General features: G+C 35.4%; 1 protein-coding gene across 1 annotated transcript in view; it reads right to left on the bottom strand.

Annotated features, from left to right (window-relative positions):
• Positions 1–24,001, bottom strand: part of LOC136025018 (AT-rich interactive domain-containing protein 2-like) — a gene marked incomplete in the record, with an annotated part of 76,803 nt that overhangs the window by 47,414 nt on the left and 5,388 nt on the right. Inside the window, 4 exon segments of the mRNA XM_065700648.1 lie at positions 4,502–4,679; positions 5,872–6,082; positions 11,835–11,932; positions 22,300–22,393. Coding sequence (XP_065556720.1) covers positions 4,502–4,679; positions 5,872–6,082; positions 11,835–11,932; positions 22,300–22,393 — 581 coding nt within the window.

The raw sequence follows: 24,001 nt of genomic DNA, 5'->3' as shown, positions 1-24,001 counted from the left end.
AGTCGTTACGCGCCATAATAGTTACGCGCCATTGTAGTTGTGTCCCTATGTCCCACCTGTGAATATAGATAGATATATATATATATATATATATATATATATATATATATATATATATATATATATATATATATATATATATATATATATATATATATATATGGTTTTAACTACGTAAAACTTGCGAATATACAACATTCTTTGCTGTCCCATTGTCTTTGCATATAAATAGATTGTCAGGTTTACCGACTCTTGAACATGCAACATATAATGGTCCATGGGAAAACAATCTGTATTCAGATCTATACCTCATGATTCTAATGATTGCCCTTGAGCTTTGTTGATGGTGATTGCTAATCGACCATTCCCTGTCCCGGTGTCCCGGTCGTCATTTACATCCCCCTGTTTCCCCCGGTGTCCCCGTTGTAGTTGTGTCCCTGTGTCCCGGTCGTCATTTATATTCCCTGTGTCCCGGTCGTCATTTGTATCCCGGTGTCCCGGTCTGTATATACATTCGTTTTTTAGTTTTGTTTTTCTCCTTTATTTTTTTCCTTTTTTTTCTTTTTTAGCTTATTTAGATTTTTAGATTTTTTAGTTTTTTTTTAGTTTTTTTTTTTTTTCTTTTTAGTTTTTTTGTCCCGGTCGTCATTTATATCCCCCTGTGCCCCCCGGCGTCCCCATTGTAGTTGTGTCCCTGTGTCCCGGTCGTCATTTATATTCCCTGTGTCCCGGTCGTCATTTGTATCCCGGTGTACCGGTCTGTATATACATTCTTTTTTTAGTTTTGTTTTTCTCCTTTATTTTTTTCCTTTTTTTTTCTTTTTTAGTTTATTTAGATTTTTAGATTTTTTAGTTTTTTTATTGGTTTTTAGTTTTTTTTCTTTTTAGTTTTTTTGTAGTTTTTAACTTCTTTTTAGTTTTGTTAATTTTTTTTTTTACTTATGTCCTGGTCGTCATTCATACTCCCTGTGTCCCGGTGCTTCCCGGTGCTTTGTTGATTGCTAATCGAACATTCCTTTTGTCCTGGTCGCTTTCTCTTTGAGTTTCGTCATTTATTTTTTTCTTTTTTAGTTCTTTTAGTTTTTACCTTTTTTAGTTTTTTTTAGTTTTTTAGATGAAAATTTTTTTTAGTTTTTTCCTTTTTTTCTTTTTAGTTTTTTATTGGTTTTTACCTTTATTTTAGCTTATTTTTCAGTTTTTTCCTTTTTTTAGTTTTTTTTTATTTTTTATTTTTTTTAGTTTTTTACCTTTTTTTAGTTTTTTTAGTTTTTTTAGGTTTTTAGCTTTTTTACTTTTTTTATTAGTTTTTAGTTTTTTTTTGTAGTTTTTGCCTTTTTTTAGTTTTTTCAGTTTTTTTTTTTAGTTTTTTATTGGTTTTTACCTTTATTTTAGCTTATTTTTCAGTTTTTTCCTTTTTTTTTTAGTTTTTTTTAGTTTTTAGTTTTTTTCGTTTTTTACCTTTTTTTTAGTTTTTTTAGTTTTTTAGCTTTTTTATTTTTTTTATTAGTTTTTAGTTTTTTTTGTAGTTTTTGCCTTTTTTTAGTTTTTTTAGTTTTTTAGCTTTTTTATTAGTTTTTAGTTTTTTTTTGTAGTTTTTGCCTTTTTTTAGTTTTTTTTAGTTTTTTAGCTTTTTTATTTTTTTTATTAGTTTTTAGTTTTTTTGTAGTTTTTGCCTTTTTTAGTTTTTTCAGTTTTGACGTCACCTGATCCAGTTTTTTCAGGTGACGTCACCTGACACATCCACACATCCACAGACAGACAACTTATTTTTATATATATAGATATATATATAGATGTACTAACTTACAACAGATTCAAACAGCATGCATTTTAGCAAGCTCTCCATACTTTTCTTTCATGTCACCAGCAAAGGTTTCCTAATATATTTGAAGCAGGTAAAACCAGCTATTTAGGTCTTCTGGAGTGTTTTTTCTTTTTTTTAAGATTGTTACAGGATTGATCGGTGTCATATTTTTAGTGCTATCCAGGGGTGGACTAAGGCCTGGGCAACCTAGGTTCGTACTTAGGGCACTCTAATATTGAGGCCCGAAAATTAGGTTTTTAAATTTTATAGTTTATTTTTATTTAACAGAAATATGTGATATTCGCAACTATTTTGCATCAGATGCACTGATGCGTCATCTTACAAAGACATAGATTACACGGTCAAAGATTGTCTCAATAAAATGGTTGCTTTCATCCCCATGAATATATACTTACCCAAACAGTCCTTTTAAAACTTAATTTAAATTAAAATGATTTAGGTCGGGAATGTATGCATCATAGATAAAGTGATTGTTCCAATGGATAATTTTTCTCCTGATTTCGTTTGATAAAATGTGTTTCTTATTATTTATCATCAAATGCATACAAATTTACATTTGTTTTGTAAGTATTTACATTAATATCCCGTACCATCCTCATGTACACTACAAAATACAACAAATTATGATTTTATTTTGTTATTGCAACATTGTGTGTTATTGTAAAATTGTGTGATGCTCTTGTTAGATACATTGTTGCTGTTTGCCTGCTGAGGTGGTTTGACATAAACTTGAATAAGGATGACCCCATAGAAAACGGACCCCCGATTTCTATAGACTATTTCTTATTCGTTAGCTGGAATTAAACGATTTTTTTTCTGAGTCTCATTTATTGTGATTACATCATTACCCCTTCATTCCACAAAGTTGAAACGACCTCCATTTAGCTCCAACATTTATTAATTCATAGGACCAAACTGCCGATGAATGTCAAATAAAAGAATAAGGAATAGCACTGAATTCATTCCTGGTTGCTTTCTTGATTGTTTCCCTGATTGTACAACAAAACAATTATCCATGGCCAACATTTTAGATGACGGGTAAGAAGGGTTTTTGGAAAAAGGAGGTCTTGTCACTAGAAAAACATAGCTTTGACCTTCGTGTGATGGGTTTGCGGTCTCTATAGCAGGAATCCCCCTTTAGCAATGGTCCTCAGGCTTCCTATGGCCATTGTCCTTAAGGTGGCCCCAAAGAAATACGGAATACGAGATATGGAAGGCTAAGGTATAAGAGATTGGATGTCCACTCAGAATAACGTTTGAATAGCCCTATTTAACGCAATCTACCATTTACTGGAGCTCTCATTGAGGTTAGATTCAAACCTTAGATTGTTACTACAGACATTGTTTCTACCATTTCCTATGAAACAAGGGTGATCAATGACTGAATAAAAAAGATATCGCAACAAGTGAGTGTGGGGACTTTTTATCTTTTCCTTAATCCCAACCTGTGTAACTCAATATAAAAAAAAAAAAAAAAAAAAAAAAAAAAAAAAAAAAAAAAAAAATCTAGGAATACGATACATACCGCATTGACCATTTGAAATTTCTAAATACTGTAAATTACAGAGGATGAGCAGGACTGCCACCATATTTTCCTAAACTTTGGCCCATGGCTGACAAAAATAGTCTGCACTCGGTGTACTAACCTTTAACATGACTTTTCACTTTATTCAAATGTGACATTGATTTCTATGTATTTATTTGATGGATTTTTAAAGTCTGAGTACTCCCTAAAAATAAACTTGGACAAAAATAGTTGAAGTCTCAGTGTATCTAGAATTAAAACTAGAACTCCCAAAACTTAGACAAGGAACACATGCAGGCTTGCTAAAGATTTTCTTAGTTTCTGCTTAATTCATCCCCCTTCCCCCGGCAAGAAACTTCTGCACATGTTTCAGCGGCAAAAGGCTTATACAATTAATAATTACCCCCAGCTTTCTTAGATGTATCTACAATACACATGATTATCCATCCACGTATTAGCTGAAACTCCCCAGATAACCAGGAATAACATCACTGATTACATACACTTTAGTTCTAATTAGGGTAGCACAATCAGATACAAAATTGTGTCAATTGTCTCTGATCATCCCTCTGTTTCCTACTGAGGTCTGATTGGTCCCAAAACCCTTGAAATACACAGCTAGGACACTAGCTCCTATCTCTCTGGTTCAGCTACGATTTAGTAGTAGATCCTCATGGTAAGAATTTAGGATGTCATTCAAACTAATGAAGGTCAGATCATGTCTAAAAAAAGCAAGAGTAAAGATCAAGTCTCACTCTCCAACAAAGTTTATTGAAATCTGAAAACACATTAATATAGATGTCCTGATTGCAAAAATTCAAGTCTCATCCTGCTTCCCATCAAGTGCACCCCCCCCCCTTCCAAAGTAGGAATATTGACACAGACCCAAAAACTAGGACAATAACTTTCACACTCCACGAAATTTGGTTGCAATCCAAAGTCAGCTTCTTCCATGTGTGCTTATAACAACATTGTAAAGATAGTCTTGTCCTGCCCTGACAGAGGTGAAATTAGGCCTATACTATCAAGAAGCACTATCAGTATACTAGCTCTTATTTTCTATTAAGGTTGATTAGGATCCAATGACATTCCCTGGAAGATGTTGTGATGACACCAAATAACCAGAGAATGATAAAAGAATAATAAACTACCTTCAGTAAATACTCCAGCATGAGCAAGAAGGGAATCAACAATCCGCGGATTGACTTCTAAATTGATTCCTTGACCCTTCTCAGATGACATCAAATGACAAACATTAAGCGCAAACTCTTGTTCGTTTGGCATGGGTGACAAGAGTGATAAAATTAACTTTTCACAATCATCCTTTCCCTAAAATGAAATTAAAGAAAAGGTTCAGATCAGGGAGTCCTCACATGATTGCATCGGAGAACAACCAAAATAAGGACGCTTTTACTTGAGTGCTAACTAGTGCTGTTCGGATTACATACTACTCAGAACTTCTGAAAGCACCTCTAAAAAAAAACTTTTACAACACATGTTAAAATACACAAAATACAGGTTAAAAAAACGGCTCTTCAAAGCACAGGGCCTCTAAATACACGCTATGACCTCTCTCTCCCCTGCTTTTCGTTTTGGATATGTGCATTTATGTTTATTGTTACATAACGAAAATAAAAATTTTACCAACTGTCAAACTTGAATTAAGCTGCCATCTTAGTTGAGGAGAGCCCTTTATAACACTGAACTGGTTTATGAAGAGGGGTAGCGTCGGCAAGCTCTGACCATCAACTATTTCTATATTAATTCTATTTATATTATTTCTATATTAATTTTAAAGCCAAAAAGAGCTTTGAAATCAAGTAAATAGCGCCACAATTTTTTTGGGATTCTTTAAAACATACCTTGCAAGCTGTTTCGTAATATGACTTGCTTATTCAACAGAATAACTGAATACTAATACTAGCAACAGAATACTAATTAAACAGAATGGATTATTCCTACTTTTTAAGATTCTTCATTCTTTTTTATACAGTTAATATTTTAACATAATTTAAACCTCAAATACTATACCTCCTCATCTCCATTCATCATCTGGTTAGAAAAAGCGTAATTACCCTCTTTGTTAAATGAATATTTTTTATAACAAAAGTAGGCTGAAGATTTTTAGCCTAACATGACATAACAGTGACCTTGACAACTTCAAACACGTTCGGTTGAACACTTTTCTGTCAACTACAATGTCGAATAAATTTTTTATTTGCACACTTCTCTCTAAATCGAAGTCATGATCAAACTTTTAGTTATTGCAAGATGTTTGATAAATCCTTCCAGTGGCACCAATTAACTAACTATAGTGGTAGGCTACTTTTTGGTAAACGGTTAAGATTTTTTTTTTATCTATGATTATCTCCATAAATATTACAACGGCAAGGTACCAATAGGGAAACAAAAAGCTTAAAAGTGATATGCTTTACAATGGTCACATTAATGAAATAGCAGATTATACTTGATTTGTAAGTTTTTACCAGACATGACGTATTAAAAGCAAAATATACATTACTTTTTCCTTGGGGAGTGACAGACCAAGACCAGTTCTTGTCGTAGCATTGATCAAGTGCTGACTGTAATTGTACGATGTTGGCACATGTTGAGTGGCAAAAGCTCTTAGCGCTCGTCGCTGACTACGCTTCTCATCTTCATGTTCTTCGTCTCTTTGTAGGCGATCTATATCTTCCCCAAGAAAATGAACCCGTTCATACTGGTCAAGGTATCTATAAAATACAATGTATATTTTACTTAGAAATGTTTGACTACACGTTTTTCCCTTTTCTCCGTCTTTTTTAAATGCAGGCTATTAAAGATGGTATTTCCATGACAGAAATTGAAGGGAACGAACTCTTAGTAAATAGTATTCTCGAACTTAAGTTTCCATTTTATAGAAACTGAAAAATGATCTATGGTCAAAAGACCACCAATCTGACAAAAAAAAAATTCAGTTTCTAAGATTCTAGTTTTTTGCTTTCTGTTAAAACTACTAAGTTATGTGTTTTGTTCTCAGGTACTAGCGTACTTAGTGCTTCTAATTAGCACTACGATGCATTCTCGCTAGCTTTAAATGACTTTCATAAATATATCTAGTGAGATTACCGTGTCTAGTTAGGGATGTCTGGCCAAATACTAGTGGATATACCTGGTTATGGAATAGAACGACTGAACTGTCAGAGGACGAAGAAGACGACCTTACAAAGTATAATCTAGTAATCATCACCATTTGATCAGCAGTGATTTATCGCGAAATGAAGAAGGGGTTTAAGAGTTTCTATATTAATTCTCCGGGTAATAATTTAGTCCTGCTTAATGTTTATCAATCATCAATTAAACCTGTCTATTCGTTTCTTTAAATCATTGACATGTACCTAGATGTAACTTTAAGGGGTCTGCATGACGCACTCATAATCTTCAACCTAAATTTCATGATATTAACGTTGTGAATATCTATGGACTTTCCGTCAACTATGTTTGATGCAGGAACTTTATCAACCACATGTATTCAGATCCTAAAACTAAAGCTACGTCATCTTTCATTGACAATATGTTCTTTACACTTAGTTTAGCCCAGAACTCTCTTTTAGTGACAGAAACTTCTGATCATGAGTTTGTTTCCATGAGTTTTCAATTGAGGCATTCAGCTGAGTGTGCACATACAATTCTTTTGAATTTTTCTGTTTTCAATGCGTAACTCCGATTTGAGTACGCCTCCCTTATTTTTTGATGTTCATGTAACATGTAATCCTTTAATCCACGAAGTTTATACGGTGAGGTTACCACCTCGCGGCATAAAAGGAGACATTATTTCGGCTTAACTCTTATTATTCTGATAGATTAATTTCAGTAGTTATGTATTATACGAGAAACACTCAAGAAATGAAGTTTGGTTAATGCTAATGAAATAAAACAAAATATAATACTTTATAAAATATAATACTTTAATTAAAAAAATTTGAAAAGTACAACAAAGAATTATGGAAGGGGGCCGCCCAGAGCACATTATATTAAATATGTAACCTAAACTAATCTAACCAAAATACCAACTAAATATTTAATTAGAATAATGTATTTTCCCAAGGAGCCGAAGCAAATTGTCTGGTATTAATACCGTGAAAAACGGGTAAAGTCTCATGTTCGTGATCCAAATTCTGGGTTTCTCTCGTGTAATACATAAGCACCTTAATCTCTTTTGATTTATGGTGTCTCTCAAAGCTCTATTGTAGGTCTTGTGATATTGTTACTTTGTTTCAACGGTCTTATTTCGACAGTTACAGATACAAAATCTGTAGTTTACGGTCGCCTATGCCACCCAATATCATTTCAAATCTATAACAATCGTTCACCTTTATCCATCAGGCCACCATGTCGTGCTTTCGCTGATGATAGCAACCTCTTTCTTTTTGGTAGAAAATATTCTGGAGCGCGTTCAAATTTAGGTGTTTTTAAAAGGTTTAACTGTGATTTGATGCTAATTACACTTCTCTCTAAGTTGTAGAGCCATCTCCAATTAAGCCGTCTCAATGCTTGTCTTTTTGTTTTGTCGCAAAACAAATCCTAAGTTACCTGAACTCCACCTCTCACTAAGTTCGATTATTAGACCTAAAGATCATTCCTGTCTGTTTTTTGGCATTCTTCTTGATGAAAGTCTATTCTAAAGCTAATATCTTGTCCCCTGCTGAATTTCCCAGCTAAGTAACCTTACATTGGACTACGCTGCAGTACTATTTGCTTTTCAAGTTAATTAACTGGTTTGACTAGTTAATTGGTTGATACAAACCCGTTTTTAAGCATGAAAGTCTAGCAAGACACACATATGAATGGTGCATTAAATACAACTGATGAAAAAGATACCAAAAGAAGCTTCGTCATTTCCAGAATTTACAATCCTCCAAATCCAATCCAAGCCCCTAGAACTAACTGGTACTAAAACAGAACTTACTTCTAACAAATGGCTGAATTATACGCATGGGCAAGAGCTGCCTCAAGTTGAGGCAGCTCTTGCTCTCAACAAAGACATCAGGTTTGACACGTATCTAGGCAGGAGGGCTTATCTAGACATGAATATGAATGTTACAGCAGTTGTAAAAAAATCACTTTTGAGAACTTTTCATCGTGTCTTCTTTTCCCGTAACATCATATCATTTGCTCGTATTCTTTCTCTTTTTTAATCCTAAATATGGCTCAAATTTATACTATTAGCAGGAAAAAAAAAATAAGCCACATCGAAAAAAAGAATCAAGGAGATTTTTTTGCGAGTTTCCCTTCTCTTCGCCCCTAGAAAAATCCACACGCATTTGCCCATCGACCGTCTAGTAGCCCAGTCACAAACCAGACCCATTTTCACTTAAACTGTTTACTTCGTCTGGCTAATCAGGGCAGCAGCATTTCTATCCCGCATATTGAAACTAATTATGGATGACACATAATTCTACAAATTAACATAAAAACAAGAGCTAAGAGCTCAGATGGCACTTGTGACGAGGCGAGAAGAGCTAAGAGCCAAGAGATCATATGGTATGAGCTCTAACAAAATTCTATGAATCAATAGATTGATTTAAAAAGGAAAATAAGAGGCTTAATGCCGGTCAAGATTTAAAATAAGAGCTCTGAGTCACAAAGTCCTTCTAAATATCAAAATTCATTAAGATCCGATCACCCACTCGTAAGTTATAAATCCCTAATTTTTTCTACTTTTTCCTCTCCCTTTTGCCCCCCCCCCCCAGATGGTAGAATCTGGGAAAACGACTTTATCAAGTCAAATTGTGCAGCTCCCTGACACGCCTACCAATTTTCATCGCCCTAGCACGTCCAGAAGCACCGAACTCGCCAAATCACTGAACCCCTCCCCCCAAGTCCCCCAAAGAGAGCGAATCCAGTACGATTCTGTCAATCACATATCAAGGACATTTGTTTATTCTATCCACCAAGCTTCATCCCGATTCCTCCACTCCAAGTGTTTTTCCAAGATTTCCCCCTCCAACTCCCCCCAATGTCAAAAGATCTGGTCGGGATTTGAAATAAGAGCTCTGAGACATAAATTCCTTCTAAAAATCAAATTTCATTACGATCCGATCATCTATTCGTAAGATAAAAATACCCCAATTTTCATGTTTTCCAAGAATTCCGGTTTCCCCCTCCAACTCAACCGAATGTCACAAGATCTGGTCGGAATTTGAAATTACAACTTAAAGCACAAGATCCTTCTAAATATCAAATTTCATTAAGATCTGGTCATCCTTTCGTAAGTTACAAATACCTCAATTTTCAAAATTACCCCCCCCCCCCAAATTCCACCAAAGAGAGCAGATCCGGTCCAGTTATGTCAGTGACGTATCTTAGACATGTTTCTATTCTTCCCATCCAGTTTCATCCTGATCTCACCGCTTTAAGTATTTTCTAAGATTTTCGGTCCCCCCCAACTGCCCCCCCCCACCAATTAAGCTTGATCCAGTTGAGATTTATTTTTCAGAATTACCCCCCCCCCCCAATTGAGCGGATCCGTTCCAATTATGTAAACCACATATGCAAGACTTCTGCTTATTTTTCCAACTAAGTTTCATCCCAATCCCTCCAATCTAAGCGTTTTCCATCATTTTAGGTTTCCCCACCCCAAACTTCCCCCAATGTCATCAGATCCGGTCAGGATTTAAAATAAGAGCTTTGAGACACGATATCCTTCTAAATATCAAATTTCATGGAGATCCAATCACCCGTTCGTAAGTTAAAAATACCTCATTTTTTCTAATTTTTCAGAATTAACCCCCCCCCCCCCCAACTACCCTAAATAGAGCGGATCCGTTCTGGTTATGTCAATCATGTATCTAGGACTCGTAGTTTTTTCCCACCAAGTTTCATCCCAATCCCTCCACTCTAAGTGTTTTCCAAGTTTTAGGTTTCCCCCTCCCAACTCCCCCCCCCAATGTCACCAGATCCGGTCGGGTTTAAAATAAGAGCTCTGAGCCACGATATCCTTCTAAATATCAAATTTCATTGAGATCCGACCACCCGTTCGTAAGTTAAAAATACCTCATTTTTTTTATTTTTCAGAAATACCCCCCCAACTACCCTAAAGAGAGCGGATCCGTTCCGTTTATGTCAATCATCTATCTATGACTTGTGTTTATTTTTCCCACCATGTTTCATCCCGATCCCTCCACTCCGAGTGTTTTCCAAGTTTTAGGTTTCCCCCTCCCAACTCCCCGCCCCCATCACCAGATCCGGTCGGGATTTAAAATAAGAGCTCTAAGACACGATATTCTTCTAAACATCAGATTTCATTGAGATCCGATCACCCGTTCGTAAGTTGAAAATACCTCATTTTTTCTAATTTTTAAGAATTACTCCCCACCCCCAGCTACCCCAAAGAGAGCGAATCAGTTCCGATTATGTCAATCATGTATCTGGGACTTGCGCTTATTTTTCCCATCAAGTTTCATCCCGATCCCTCCACTCTAAGTGTTTTCCAAGATTTTAGGTTTCCCCCCTCCAACTCCCCCCAATGTCATCAGATCCGGTCGGAATTTAGAATAAGAGCTCTGAGACACAATATCATTCCAAACATCAAATTTCATTAAGATCCAATCACCCGCTCATAAGTTAAAAATACTTCATTTTTTCTATTTTTTCCGAATTAACCGGCCCCCCACTTACCCCCCCCCCCCCAAGATGGTCAAATCGGGAAAACGACTATTTCTAATTTAATCTGGTCCGGTCCCTGATACGCTTGCCAAATTTCATCGTCCTAGCTTACCTGGAAGTGCCTAAAGTAGCAAAACCGGGACCGACAGACAGACCGACAGAATTGGCGATTGCTATAAGTCACTTGGTTAATACCAAGTGCCATAAAGAAAATATAATATGGGCATGATTATAAATATGTAAAACAGCAATGAACTGTTACTTAGTTATTGTCGAACAACTAGTTGTGTATAATTATCATAGATTTCTTTGAACCACATTTCTTAAGTTTAAAAACATAGGTGCTGTCCGTTCCACTAAAGGGACGGAGGTGTTTGAAAATATTCCACGAGGGGGTACGGTATTAGATATTCGGGTGTAAATTTCCGAAGATAATCCCTTGCAGTCATCCGGGGGATGGCCTTTAAACATCCAAAGGATGTTCGTCCACTAGATCTCGACGTTTTCTATGTATATTTTTTTTTATTTGTATCCCCTGTATGCAGATTGGTTAATAAATGAAAATTGCAACTTAAAAAATAATTGTAAAATCACCAAATTAGAAGAAAAACATAAACTCAGCCATCAAAAATCAAATGTGAAACTAACAAGAAATAAAACTTTATAATTAGCAAGCTGATGTTTACAACAAGCTTAGAGGTTCTCAAGACCATAATATTGACTCTCAGTCATTCACCCAGAAAATTGAAAGACAGGTTTGCCTGGTGTATTCATACTAGTTATTAATATACAAACTTCTTAAAATAACCTGAATAAATAACACGGACGAAAACTTACCTCAAATAAACATATTTTAAAGCTTGAGCTCCATTTGTGCAATCTTTTGGGAGGTTAAAGTATTGAATTAGGTGATCCCAGCTATCAAAGGCGTTAACCTGAAAAGAAACTTATTACTGAGCTACTTATTACTTCCAACTTCATTAATAATTATAAAAAAAAACCCTAAATAAAGAGCAATGCTTAGAGCAAAACACTTGTTTAAACCTTGCATACGAGCATAAATAGGAAAATATTATTGGTAAAAAACTGAGTTCGGCAAACAAAATCTGTACCTAAGAACTTGGGGGGTCTCAACTAAAAACTAGGTATTCAAGGAGGGAGTCATATTAACAACTCAAAAAACTGCTGAGATTTTTCACAATACATCAATTCACGGTATTTCATCTTTTAAGTGAAATTAAAACAAAAACTAATTTGACACATCTTTTTTGCCCCCCCCCCTAGCCCACGCACAGGTTTTATCTGGCATAAGTACATGAATTAATTTCGGAAGCGGCAAAACGCTTCAGGGAAGGGGAGGGGGAGACCAGTTTGAAAAGAAAACACAAAAAAGGCAGATTATATGGAATATATAAACGATATTCATAGAATTTTTAATATCGCAAGTTGTACGGGCCCAAAGATCCGACTCCTACGCATTACTTTGGTCTGACATTTTGGAGTTCAGTGTTTGGACTATTGTCCATGTTAGCATGATTTCCAAAGATTAATCTAAGCAAGGATGGGTGTCTTTAGAAGACTGTTAGGGGAATTTTCTATCCCCTGCCATCCCGCTTAGGCATATAGCGACGTCTAAGCTATTAGAGGCAGCGTTCTAGCCTTACCAAAGTAAACAGCCATATGCCTGCAATGTAACTTTTCCCCAATACTTCGTACATAAGAGGTGATCGCAGAAACTTTTCAGGAAGCTCATCGTGTCGGGACGTGAAAGTTCAAGTTTTTTTTCAAGCCGAAAGTAATTTGAGGGTAGTGTAGTCTGCCTACCATGCCCTTCTTTGCTATCCGATCTTTCTCTCCTTTCTCACAACCTGACCAAAATTTTGAGATAATCGTTTTGTTCATGATAGCCCAAGAATTCAGTAAATATCCCTCTGGGGGTGGAATGATCCCTAACATCCCTGGATCAAGGGTAATAAAAGCCAATCGTTCACACATAAATTTATAAAGGAAAAACAGGGGCTTGCTTGATGTTTTGTGTGTGTGTGTGAATGGCTCCAAACTTGCAGGGATCGTTCTCTGGGTAAAAGAACAAGCTTTTTACTTTCTCTCTGGTTAGCTAGAAACTTATATCATTAAGTCTTTGGACTATGGGAACCCCTAAGCATAAGGAACAATACAAAGGTAACTTGTTCCCCCCATAACAGGGCCCAACAAAGGGCCAGGAAATCCCCAAGTCACTTCTTATGGAAGGATGTATGTAAGAACTTGGAAGGGGGCTGGTTTGATTTGAAATTGAAGTTCCAGTGTTCTTTAAAAGGGCCAAAAGCGATTGGAGGGCAATCAGCCTCGCTTCCGTGCCCTTTACTAGGTTTCAACAGAATAATTCATGTTTGTTTTAAGTTTTAATGCCACTCTTTTAACTTCCACTTGAAAAAAACCTGCTTTTTGTTTAGTCAAACATAAATATAGGACATAAATGAAATGTCTAATATTTAAACGCCTATTTCGAATTTTGCAAAACAAATGACATGTTATATCAAAGAAAAGAGGTGGAGGTGAAAAGGGCACATGGGCAGGTAGGTAGACCATGTACCGTTATTCCCCCCCCCATTTATTATGTTGGGTTATTTGCCCACATTTCAAATAAATGCACGTTATACACTAATTCGCGTGGTAGGCCTGTATTTTTAACATTTTATTTAATGTATTATCTTTGAAAAATGTTCTACGTTTGTGAAAACCAAAAAAAAATTAAAGTCATTGGAAACATAAGCAGAGCTTTTAAGAGGGGGGGGTATCATAATAATTTTTAGGCTCTCCGATGATTAATAAACTATTTTTAAGGCAAAAACTTTTCAGATATTGACTTAAATTCCTCATACACTTTCCTGAAGGCTCCTTGGAAGGTGTCCGTGTAGGAATATCCCTACCCCCTCAAACCAGAACGATACAATATTAGATGTTTTCTATTTGTTCTTAATCTTATTTCACTATGTTGCTGCTCCACAAGCAAATTGTGTTGACCTTGGATCCATAGTTAATTGAAATTGAACTAATATCTAATTATCAGGTAACTGTAAAAAATTTCCGGGTTGATAATACTAGTTAAGACATACTATCGGATTTCAGAATATTAATCTAATTAAGACAATGAAAGTCCAAATTTAGAAAGTCTGCCTACATTATGACTGCGGAATAAAACAACTTTCACTTCAAAACCGTACGCCAATTCCTGCAATGAAATTCACAACCATGAGCGTCTGGAATAAAACATGATTTTGAAAGATTTCTTGAATGAGCTCATACTGTTTTACAACGATTTTAATCATATCTTAAACTATAACCTGGGTTTTGGACCAGGTGGACGGAGCTGTAAGATGAGGTTCTAAGAGCATTATATAAAAGGAAGAATAATATGATCCACGCATTACCCCTTCGGGAAGCGAAAAGGGGAGCGCAGAAGTTTAAGGCAAAATATCTAAAATGATGCACCAACAGGGGAAGAGATAGTTTATGTCTGTGTTTGTATGCTATTAAAACCAAAAGAAAGCACTGAAATAGAGTGTTTAAGCCTTGGGTTCATATTTAATCAGTTTCCAAGAAAAAATTTTCGGACATAACCAAATTCTTATCTCTAGTAGATTACAGGAAGTAAAATTATCATCGAGGGTGCCACTTAAAATTTCGTTGCCACCATCACCCTTTTAAGCAGAGATATGCACCCCAAAGGAGCTGATAATTCTTCAATTTATCACCATAACACTTATTCGGACCTATAGGGTTTCACTTTTCCTCACCTATATCATTGGTTACATAACTTTCATTATCAAACCCTGGACCAGTGGTTGAAGAACATGGGGGGGGGATTACTCTTACGGAGATTTACATTAATCATGCCCTTTTTAAGCAAAACAAAGAGATAATACCACCGAAAAAAGTGCTAATTTCTGTAACTGTATGCCGTAGAACAGCAATTTTCGTCAGACTAGATCCAAAATGCAATCGCGCAAAAATCCTGAGACAGCTAATCAGTTAAGAATCAAAACATGTTTTATATAGTGTCCCGTCTCAGAGGCTAAGTTACCGCACGAAATCATCTCTAAACACATGTACCGTCCAAACAAAATGAACAGTTATGATACATTGTTAATAAAGTAATTCTCCCGGTTATAGAGTATAACGGCACGTTGCACTGCCAGCTTTTAGGGGAATTCAGTGGATTAGTCCAATTATTCAATTCTGTTGGAGGTCTTTCAGATCAATATTAGACGGGGATTAATCCCTAACCTTCCTTCCTTGGGGAGAATTTATTTAGACTAAGTGTAGAATAAAATGATGAAAGGGGCGACAATTCCCTCTTATTGCATAAATATTTTGAATGTGAAACTAAATATTGCATTTATATTTGTATGTGCACAGAGGTGGGAGCGGCGGTTAGCGAAGCTGGGGAAAAGGATTTCCTCAAGAACACCTCTAAAAAACTAGAAATTTCGACCTGAAAATAGTTTCCAAGTATTTTATAGATGTCGACCATACACTCAATTAAATATAAAACAAATAAGAATTTTGTTCAAACTACAGTAAAGAGCGACAATAAAACTAAAAGTATGGGGGGCTCCTCAAACCCCCCCCCCCCATTCCATACGCTTAATTACATAATGCTATGCTGGTAGTATCTATGTGTACAATGAATGTACATTTATTGATAAATGTAATACAAATTTGAACCGAAAACTGTATTGTTTAAAGTCTATGGGCATCAATAGAGTCATTATTCCATTTTTGTGAAAAAATACTTTCGAATCCCCTTCAATCGCCCTCGTCTAAAAGCAATAGTTACTAAAATATTGGAAGAGAGTCAAAACTTACCATACAGAGCGAAGTTTGAAGAGGGGATTACTTCATACTTATTAATCATCTATATATATAAAAATAAGTTGTCTGTGTGTGTGTGTCGAGTGACGTCATGTTTGTGTGTCGACTGACGTCATGTTTGTCGACTGCGTCATTATAAGGATTGAACTGTATACGTCATGAAGTTGTTTGTCGACTGACGTCATGTTTGTCAACTGATGAAATTACATACCGGGACACAAATGACGATCGGGACACAGGGAATATAAATGACGACCGGGAACCTCAAAGAGTAATTACAGACTGGGACACCCGGACACAAATCACGACCGGGACACAGGGAATATAAATGACGGCCGGGACACAGGGACAAAACTACAACGGGGACGCCGGGGGCACAGGCGGGATATATAAATGGCGACCGGGACACCGGGACACAGGGAATATAAATGACGACCGGGACTCACAAAGAGAAATTACAAACTGGGACACCGGGCACAAATGACGACCGGGACACAGGGAATATAAATGACGACCGGGAAACAGGGACACGTCATTAGAATAATGAGGCATAGATCTGAATACGGATTGTTTTTCCCATGGACAATTATATGTTGCATGTTCAAGAGTCAGTAAACCTGACAATCTATTTATATGCACAGACAATGGGACAGCAAAGAATGTTGTATATTCGCATGTTTTACGTAGTCAAAAACATATATATACATATATATATATATATATATATATATATATATATATATATATATATATATATATATATATATATATATATATATATATATATATATATATATATATATATATATATATATATAAACAAGTTGTCTGTGTGTGGATCAGGTGACGTCATGTTTGTCCGCATATGACGTCTGAATTATTTCACACTAATACAAAAGAAGAAAAAAACTAAAAAAGGTAAAAACTACAAAAAAAACTAAAAAGAAAAAAAAACTAAAAAAGCTAAAAAACTAAAAAAAACTAAAAAAAAGGTAAAAATCTAATAACTAAAAAAAAACTGAAAAAAATAAAAAAAGGCAAAAACTACAAAAAAAAATAAAAACTAATAAAAAAACTAAAAAAGCTAAAAAACTAAAAAAACTAAAAAAAACTAAAAAAAGGTAAAAAACTAAAAAAAAAATAAAAACTAAAAAAGAAAAAAACTAAAAAAAAAGGAAAAAACTGAAAAATAAAAGAGAAAAAGAAAACTAAAAAAATATGAATAAATATATATAAAAATAAGTTGTTTGTGGGTTATGTCTGTCTGTCTGTCTGTCGAGTGACGTCGTGTTTGTCCGCATATGACGTCTGAATTATTTCACACTAATACAAAAGAAGAAAAAAAACTAAAAAAGGTAAAAACTACAAAAAAAACTAAAAAGAAAAAAAACAAAAAAAGCTAAAAAACTAAAAAAAACTAAAAAAAGGTAAAAAACTAAAAACTAAAAAAAACTGAAAAAACTAAAAAAAGGCAAAAACTAAAAAAAAACTAAAAACTAATAAAAAAACTAAAAAAGCTAAAAAACTAAAAAAACTAAAAAAACTAAAAAAAGGTAAAAAACAAAAAAAAACTAAAAACTAAAAAAGAAAAAACTAAAAAAAGGAAAAAACTGAAAAATAAGAGAAAAATAAAACTAAAAAAATATTAATAAATATAAAAATATAAATATAAATATAATATAAATTAGCAATCAACAAAGGACCGAGACACAAATGACGACCGGGACACAGGGAGTATAAATGACGACCAGGACATAAGTAGAAAAAAAAAACTAAAAAAACTAAAAAAATGGTAAAAACTACAAAAAAACTAAAAACTAATAAAAAAAACTAAAAAATCTAAAAATCTAAATAAACTAAAAAAGAAAAAAAAGAAAAAAGGAAAAAAATAAAGGAGAAAAACAAAACTAAAAAACGAATGTATATACAGAACGGGACACCGGGATACAAATGACGACCGGGACACAGGGACACAACTACAATGGGGACGCCGGGGGGCACAGGGGGATATAAATGACGACCGGGACACCGGGACACAAGGAATATAAATGACGCCCGGGACACTCAAAGAGAAATCACAGACTGGAACACCGGGACACAAATGACGACCGGGACACAGGGAATATAAATGACGACCGGGACACAGGGACATAACTACAAAGGGGACGCCGGGGTGCACAGGGGGATATATAAATGACGATGGCGACTCAGGGAATGGTCGATTAGCAATCACCATCAACAAAGCTCAAGGGCAATCATTAGAATCATGAGGTATAGATCAGAATACGGATTGTTTTCCCACTAAAAACTAATAAAAAAAATAAAAAAGCTAAAAAACTAAAAAAACTAAAAAAGGTAAAAAACTAAAAAAACTAAAAACTAAAAAAAAAACTAAAAAAAAAGGAAAAAACTGAAAAATAAGCTAAAATAAAGGTAAAAACCAATAAAAAACTAAAAAAAAAACTGAAAAAACTAAAAAAAGGCAAAAACTACAAAAAAAACTAAAAACTAATAAAAAAAGTAAAAAAGCTTAAAAACTAAAAAAAATAAAAAAACTAAAAAAAGGTAAAAAACTAAAAAAAATAAAAAATAAAAAAAACTAAAAAAAGGAAAAAACTGAAAAATAAGCTAAAATAAAGGTAAAAACCAATAAAAAACTAAAAAGAAAAAAAGGAAAAAACTAAAAAAAATTTTCATCTAAAAAACTAAAAAAAACTAAAAAAGGTAAAAACTAAAAGAACTAAAAAAGAAAAAAATAAATGACGACACTCAAAGAGAAAGCGACCAGGACAAAAGGAATGTTCGATTAGCAATCAACAAAGCACCGGGACACAGGGAGTATAAATGACGACCAGGACATAAGTAAAAAAAAAAACTAACAAAACTAAAAAGAAGGTAAAAACTACAAAAAAACTAAAAAGAAAAAAAAAACTAAAAACTAATAAAAAAGCTAAAAAATCTAAAAATCTAAATAAACTAAAAAAGAAAAAAAAGGAAAAAAATAAAGGAGAAAAACAAAACTAAAAAACGAATGTATATACAGACCGGAACACCGGGATACAAATGACGACCGGGACACAGGGAATATAAATGACGACCGGGACACAGGGACACAACTACAACGGGGACACCGGGGGAAAGAGGGGGATATAAATGACGACCGGGACACCGGGACAGGGAATGGTCGATTAGCAATCACCATCAACAAAGCTCAAGGGCAATCATTAGAATCATGAGGTATAGATCTGAATACAGATTGTTTTCCCATGGACCATTATATGTTGCATGTTCAAGAGTCGGTAAACCTGACAATCTATTTATATGCAAAGACAATGGGACAGCAAAGAATGTTGTATATTCGCAAGTTTTACGTAGTTAAAACCATATATATATATATATATATATATATATATATATATATATATATATATATATATATATATATATATATATATATCTATCTATCTATATTCACAGGTGGGACATAGGGACACAACTACAATGGCGCGTAACTACAATGGTGCGTAACGACTTACGCGCGCGGGGGGGCTTGGGGGGGGCGCGAAGCGCCCCCACCAACTAGGTGTTGGGGTGGCGCGAAGCGCCACCCCAACAGCTAGTATATATATATATATATATATATCTGTATTCACAGGTGGGACACAACTACAATGGCGCGTAACTAATATGGCGCGTGACGACTTACGCGCGGGGGGGGGGGGGGCTTGAGGGGCGCGAAGCGCCCTAGCAACTAGGTGTTGGGGTGGCGCTCACTATTGGTCCGAAGCAAACATTGAACTTTCCTGTCACTATTTTCCACGAAGTGTAACCTTTTATTCAAAAAAAAGTTTCAATTATTTATCGATTATGTGGAGATAGGGATAATCGTTCAAACTAATCCGTAAGCAACGCTGACCCCGCCAGAAACCAACTGGGAACATATTTTAACTAAGTAAAATTTAATCTAACAGTTTTTTACTTTATTGATATTTGGTTTAGTTTTTGCAAAGATTTTCTTCGCCCAATCTTAAGAATTAAATACGATGCATATTCAAAACAACAGCCAAGAGCTCATAAGGTACTTGTGACGAGGTCGGAAGAGCCAAGAGCTCATATGGTATGAGCTCTAGCAAAATTCTAAGAATCAATTGATTGATTTAAAAGGAAAATCAGAGGCTTAATGTCGGTCGGGATTTAAAAAAAGAGCTCTGAGACACGAGGTCTTCCTAATATCAAAATTCATAAATATCCGATCACCCACTCGTGAGTTAAATATACCTCATTTTTCTAATTCTAATTTTTCTCTCCCCTCGCCCCCCCCCCCCCCAGATGGTCGAATCGAGGAAAACGAGATTATCTAGTCAATTTGTGCGGGTCCCTGACAAACCTACCAATTTTCATCGTCCTAGCACGCCCAGAAGCACCGAACACGCCAAAGCACCAGACCCCCTAACTCCCCCAAGAGAGCTGATCAAATCTGGTTACGTCAAGCACGTATCTACGACATTTGCTTATTCTACCCACTAAGTTTCATCCCGATCTCTCCACTCTAATCGTTTTCCAAGATTTCCAGTTTCCCCCTCTAACTCCCCCCGATGTCACCAGATCTGGTCGGGATTTAAAATAAGAGCTTTGAGACATGAGTTCCTTCTAAATATCAAATTTCATTAAGATCCGGTCACCCTTTCTTAAGTTACAAATATTTCAATTTTTCTAATTTTTCCTAATTAACACCCCCCCCCCAACTCCCCCAAAGAGAGCGGATTCAGTCCGGTTATGCCAATTCCGTATCTAGGACCTGTGCTTATCCCTCCCACCAAGTTTCATCCCGATCTCTCCACTTTAAGTGTTTTCCCAAGATTTCCCGTTTCCCCCTCCAACTCCCCCAATATCACTAGATACAGTCGGAACTTAAAATAAGAGCTCTGAGACACGAGGTCCTTCTAAATATCAAGTTTCATTAAGATCCGATCACCCATTCGTAAGTTAAACATACCTCATTCTTTTCAATTTTTCCTCTCCCTCAAGCACCCCAGATGGTCGAATCGGGAAAACGAGATTATCTAGTCAATTTGTGCAGGTCCCAGACACACCTACTAATTTTCATCGTCCTAGCACGTCCAGCAGCACCGAACTCGCCAAAGCAATGGAAATCCCCCAAACTCCCCCAAAGAGAGCGGATCCGTTCCAATTATGTCAATCACGTATTTAGAACTTGTACTTATTCTTCCCATCAAGTTTCATCCCGATATCTCCACTCTAAGCGTTTTCCAAGATTTCCGGTTTCCAAGATTTCGGTTCCCCCCCCTCCAACCCCCATGTCCACGTATCCGATTCGAATTGAAAATGGAGCATCAGAGACATAGGATCTTTCTATATATCAAGTTTCATTAAGATCCTATCACATATTCGTAAGATAAAGATACCTCAATTTTCACGTTTTCTAAGATTTCCAGTTTACCCCAACTCCACTGTCACCAGACTCCCTCCACTGTCACCAGATCTGGTCGGGATTTAAAATAAGAGTACTTAAGCACAAGATCCTTCTAAATATCAAATTTCATTAAGATCTGATCACCTGTTCATAAGTTACAAATACCTCATTTTTCTACTTTTTCAGAATTATCCACCCCCCAACTCCCCCAAAGAGAGCGGATCTGGTCCGGTTATGTCAGTCACGTATATTGGACTTTTTTTCACCTATATAATAGTGATTTTAGAATTATCCTATTAATCATTTTAGATATATTTTATCTACATTTGGCTGTATGAGACTGGTTATAATGTGTAAAAATTGTATTAATTATTATAATTGTGTAGCATAGGTATTTTAATTGCTGTTTGACAATACAAAGTTGTAGTATTTTGATTCCTGTTTTTCAACGTAGGCAGTTGCTGCAGGCGAACACCCTCCTCCATTAGCAAGTCAAGTGATACTGATCTGGTTCAGTGAATATTGACTGAAGTGACACCCAATCAAGCTAGTGATTATAGAAGGCACAGAACAACTGAGTGATACGAACGCATACGACCTATTGGTCGAACGCGTCAAACCCCAAACAACCACAACATAGTAATACTGCTGAGCCACCCAGAAGACTAAGTTTGAGCCATGGAATTGAATTACGAGGTAGCGTGCCAGGGAAGTGATTAAACCACCAAAAATACTTTAATTCGTTTGTAATTTGGTATGGAGGTTCCTACCATAATGGGGACATACTAAGTTAATGTTATACTGCTGACTTTCGAAGTTCCTGCCCTAAAAACTTCAGGGTTTCATACTTAGGAGTGTCCTCGAATTTCAAACTTAGAGGCCATCTAGTGCCTCATTATATATGATATATATATATATATATATATATATATATATATATATATATATATATATATATATATATATATATATATATATGAGTTCAAAACTTACCTTTTCCCATCCACCATTTGCTGTCACAAGGTAATACAGAAGGTATAAATCAATCTCTTTGCTACCAATATATGGAAATCTTTGAAAAGGCGTCCTTAAAAAGAAAATAACCATCAGCAAAGATAAAGTACAATTTAAATAAATGTTTAAATATATAAAATTACGGGTATATTTAGAGACTCCTGTTTTGCATAACATATACAAAGGGATATATAAACATGCTTGCCCATTGCTACTTACTACAAGGATGCTGTTTAGTGAAATGAATAATAGGGAGAGCTTAGAATGCATTGTTCTGCTATAAGTATGCATATAAGATCAAGATGGAAAAGGGCAGGGCCAAAAACAAAAACAGAACCAAAAATGTATACAAATTATAGCATTTTGCATCCAAATTTAGCCTGTCAGAAACCATTTTACTGTGTTTGCAATATTTTGAACAGTAGTTTGTAAATCCCAGACTTTATTAAGTTCAAGATATCTTCCTTCAATACAAGCAGAGAAATACAACTTTCCCAGGTTGTACAATCAAAAAAGTGACATAACCCAGCGCTGGTAAAAGTTTTTTTTATACATTCTTTATTTTGGCCCTCAAGGCTGATATCACATAAGGCCCACTATATGGAGTGAGAACAAGTAGCAGGTCAAAGCTATGTTTTTTCATAGAATACTCACTGCCTTTGAATAAATATCTGATTAATTGATTAAAGTTGATGATACAATATCTCCCAGAAGTATTATCATGTTTAAAACATGGGTCGACAGACTTAAATAACATATACCTTAACAAGCATAAGTATAGTCATCCTCCCAACCCCAACCGCAGACGACCTGATTTCCGTTTGGCCCTTGACAGTTGGCCAAAAAGGACAGTATTTGGCAATATGTCGTCCTTATCTGCAGAACGTGCCCTAGCCATTTCAGCCTTTCTTTCGTTATAGCCCTAGAAAGCGAGATCGAGCCACACGTTTCGTATTGCCTACTGTTTGAAATATGGTCAGTCAGTCAGGTACACAAAAAATCCATAGGCAATTTCTCTGGAAAACATCTAGCAAATTTTCCTCTGTTTTTTGGAGCACCCATGCTTCATAACCATATTTGACCACTGTGATCACTGTAACTTCTGATATTCTAATCTTGGTTTGCAGACTTATCTTCCTATTCTTTTGAACTTTTCCAACTGCGAAAAAAAAAATCTGAGCCTTAACTATTCTACTTTTAATATCTTCATGATGACAACCACCGTCTTTTACTAATAATACTACCAAGGTAGGTGAGTCACTTGATCACTCGTTTCGTTACCCAACGTCACTTTTTCATCTTCACTTATTCCTAGCCTTAGCAACTTAACATTACTTTTCAAACCTATTCTAGCACCCTGGATTCGCAAAACCTCTAAAATTTCATTTATTTTGCTTATACTTTCACCTAGGATGCTTAAACCATCAGAATGATCTAAGTCCAGGAGAGTTTTTGATCCCCATTTGACTCTGTGTTCTCCCATTGCCTTTCCTATGGTCCTTAAGGAAAAGTTCATCAAAATGATTTGTATGAATGGGGACAGAACACAACCAGCAACTAACCTTATTTCCTACTGCAACTCCATAACCTTATTTCCAACTGCAGCAGTCTTATTCTTATACATAGCACTAATCATTTTAATGTATTTGTCTGGATACCATACATGGAAAAATAATAGAAA

This window comes from Artemia franciscana, chromosome 3, assembly GCF_032884065.1.
Source record: "Artemia franciscana chromosome 3, ASM3288406v1, whole genome shotgun sequence".
Lineage (NCBI taxonomy): Eukaryota > Metazoa > Arthropoda > Branchiopoda > Anostraca > Artemiidae > Artemia > Artemia franciscana.
This window is presented reverse-complemented; position numbering and strand designations above follow the sequence as displayed.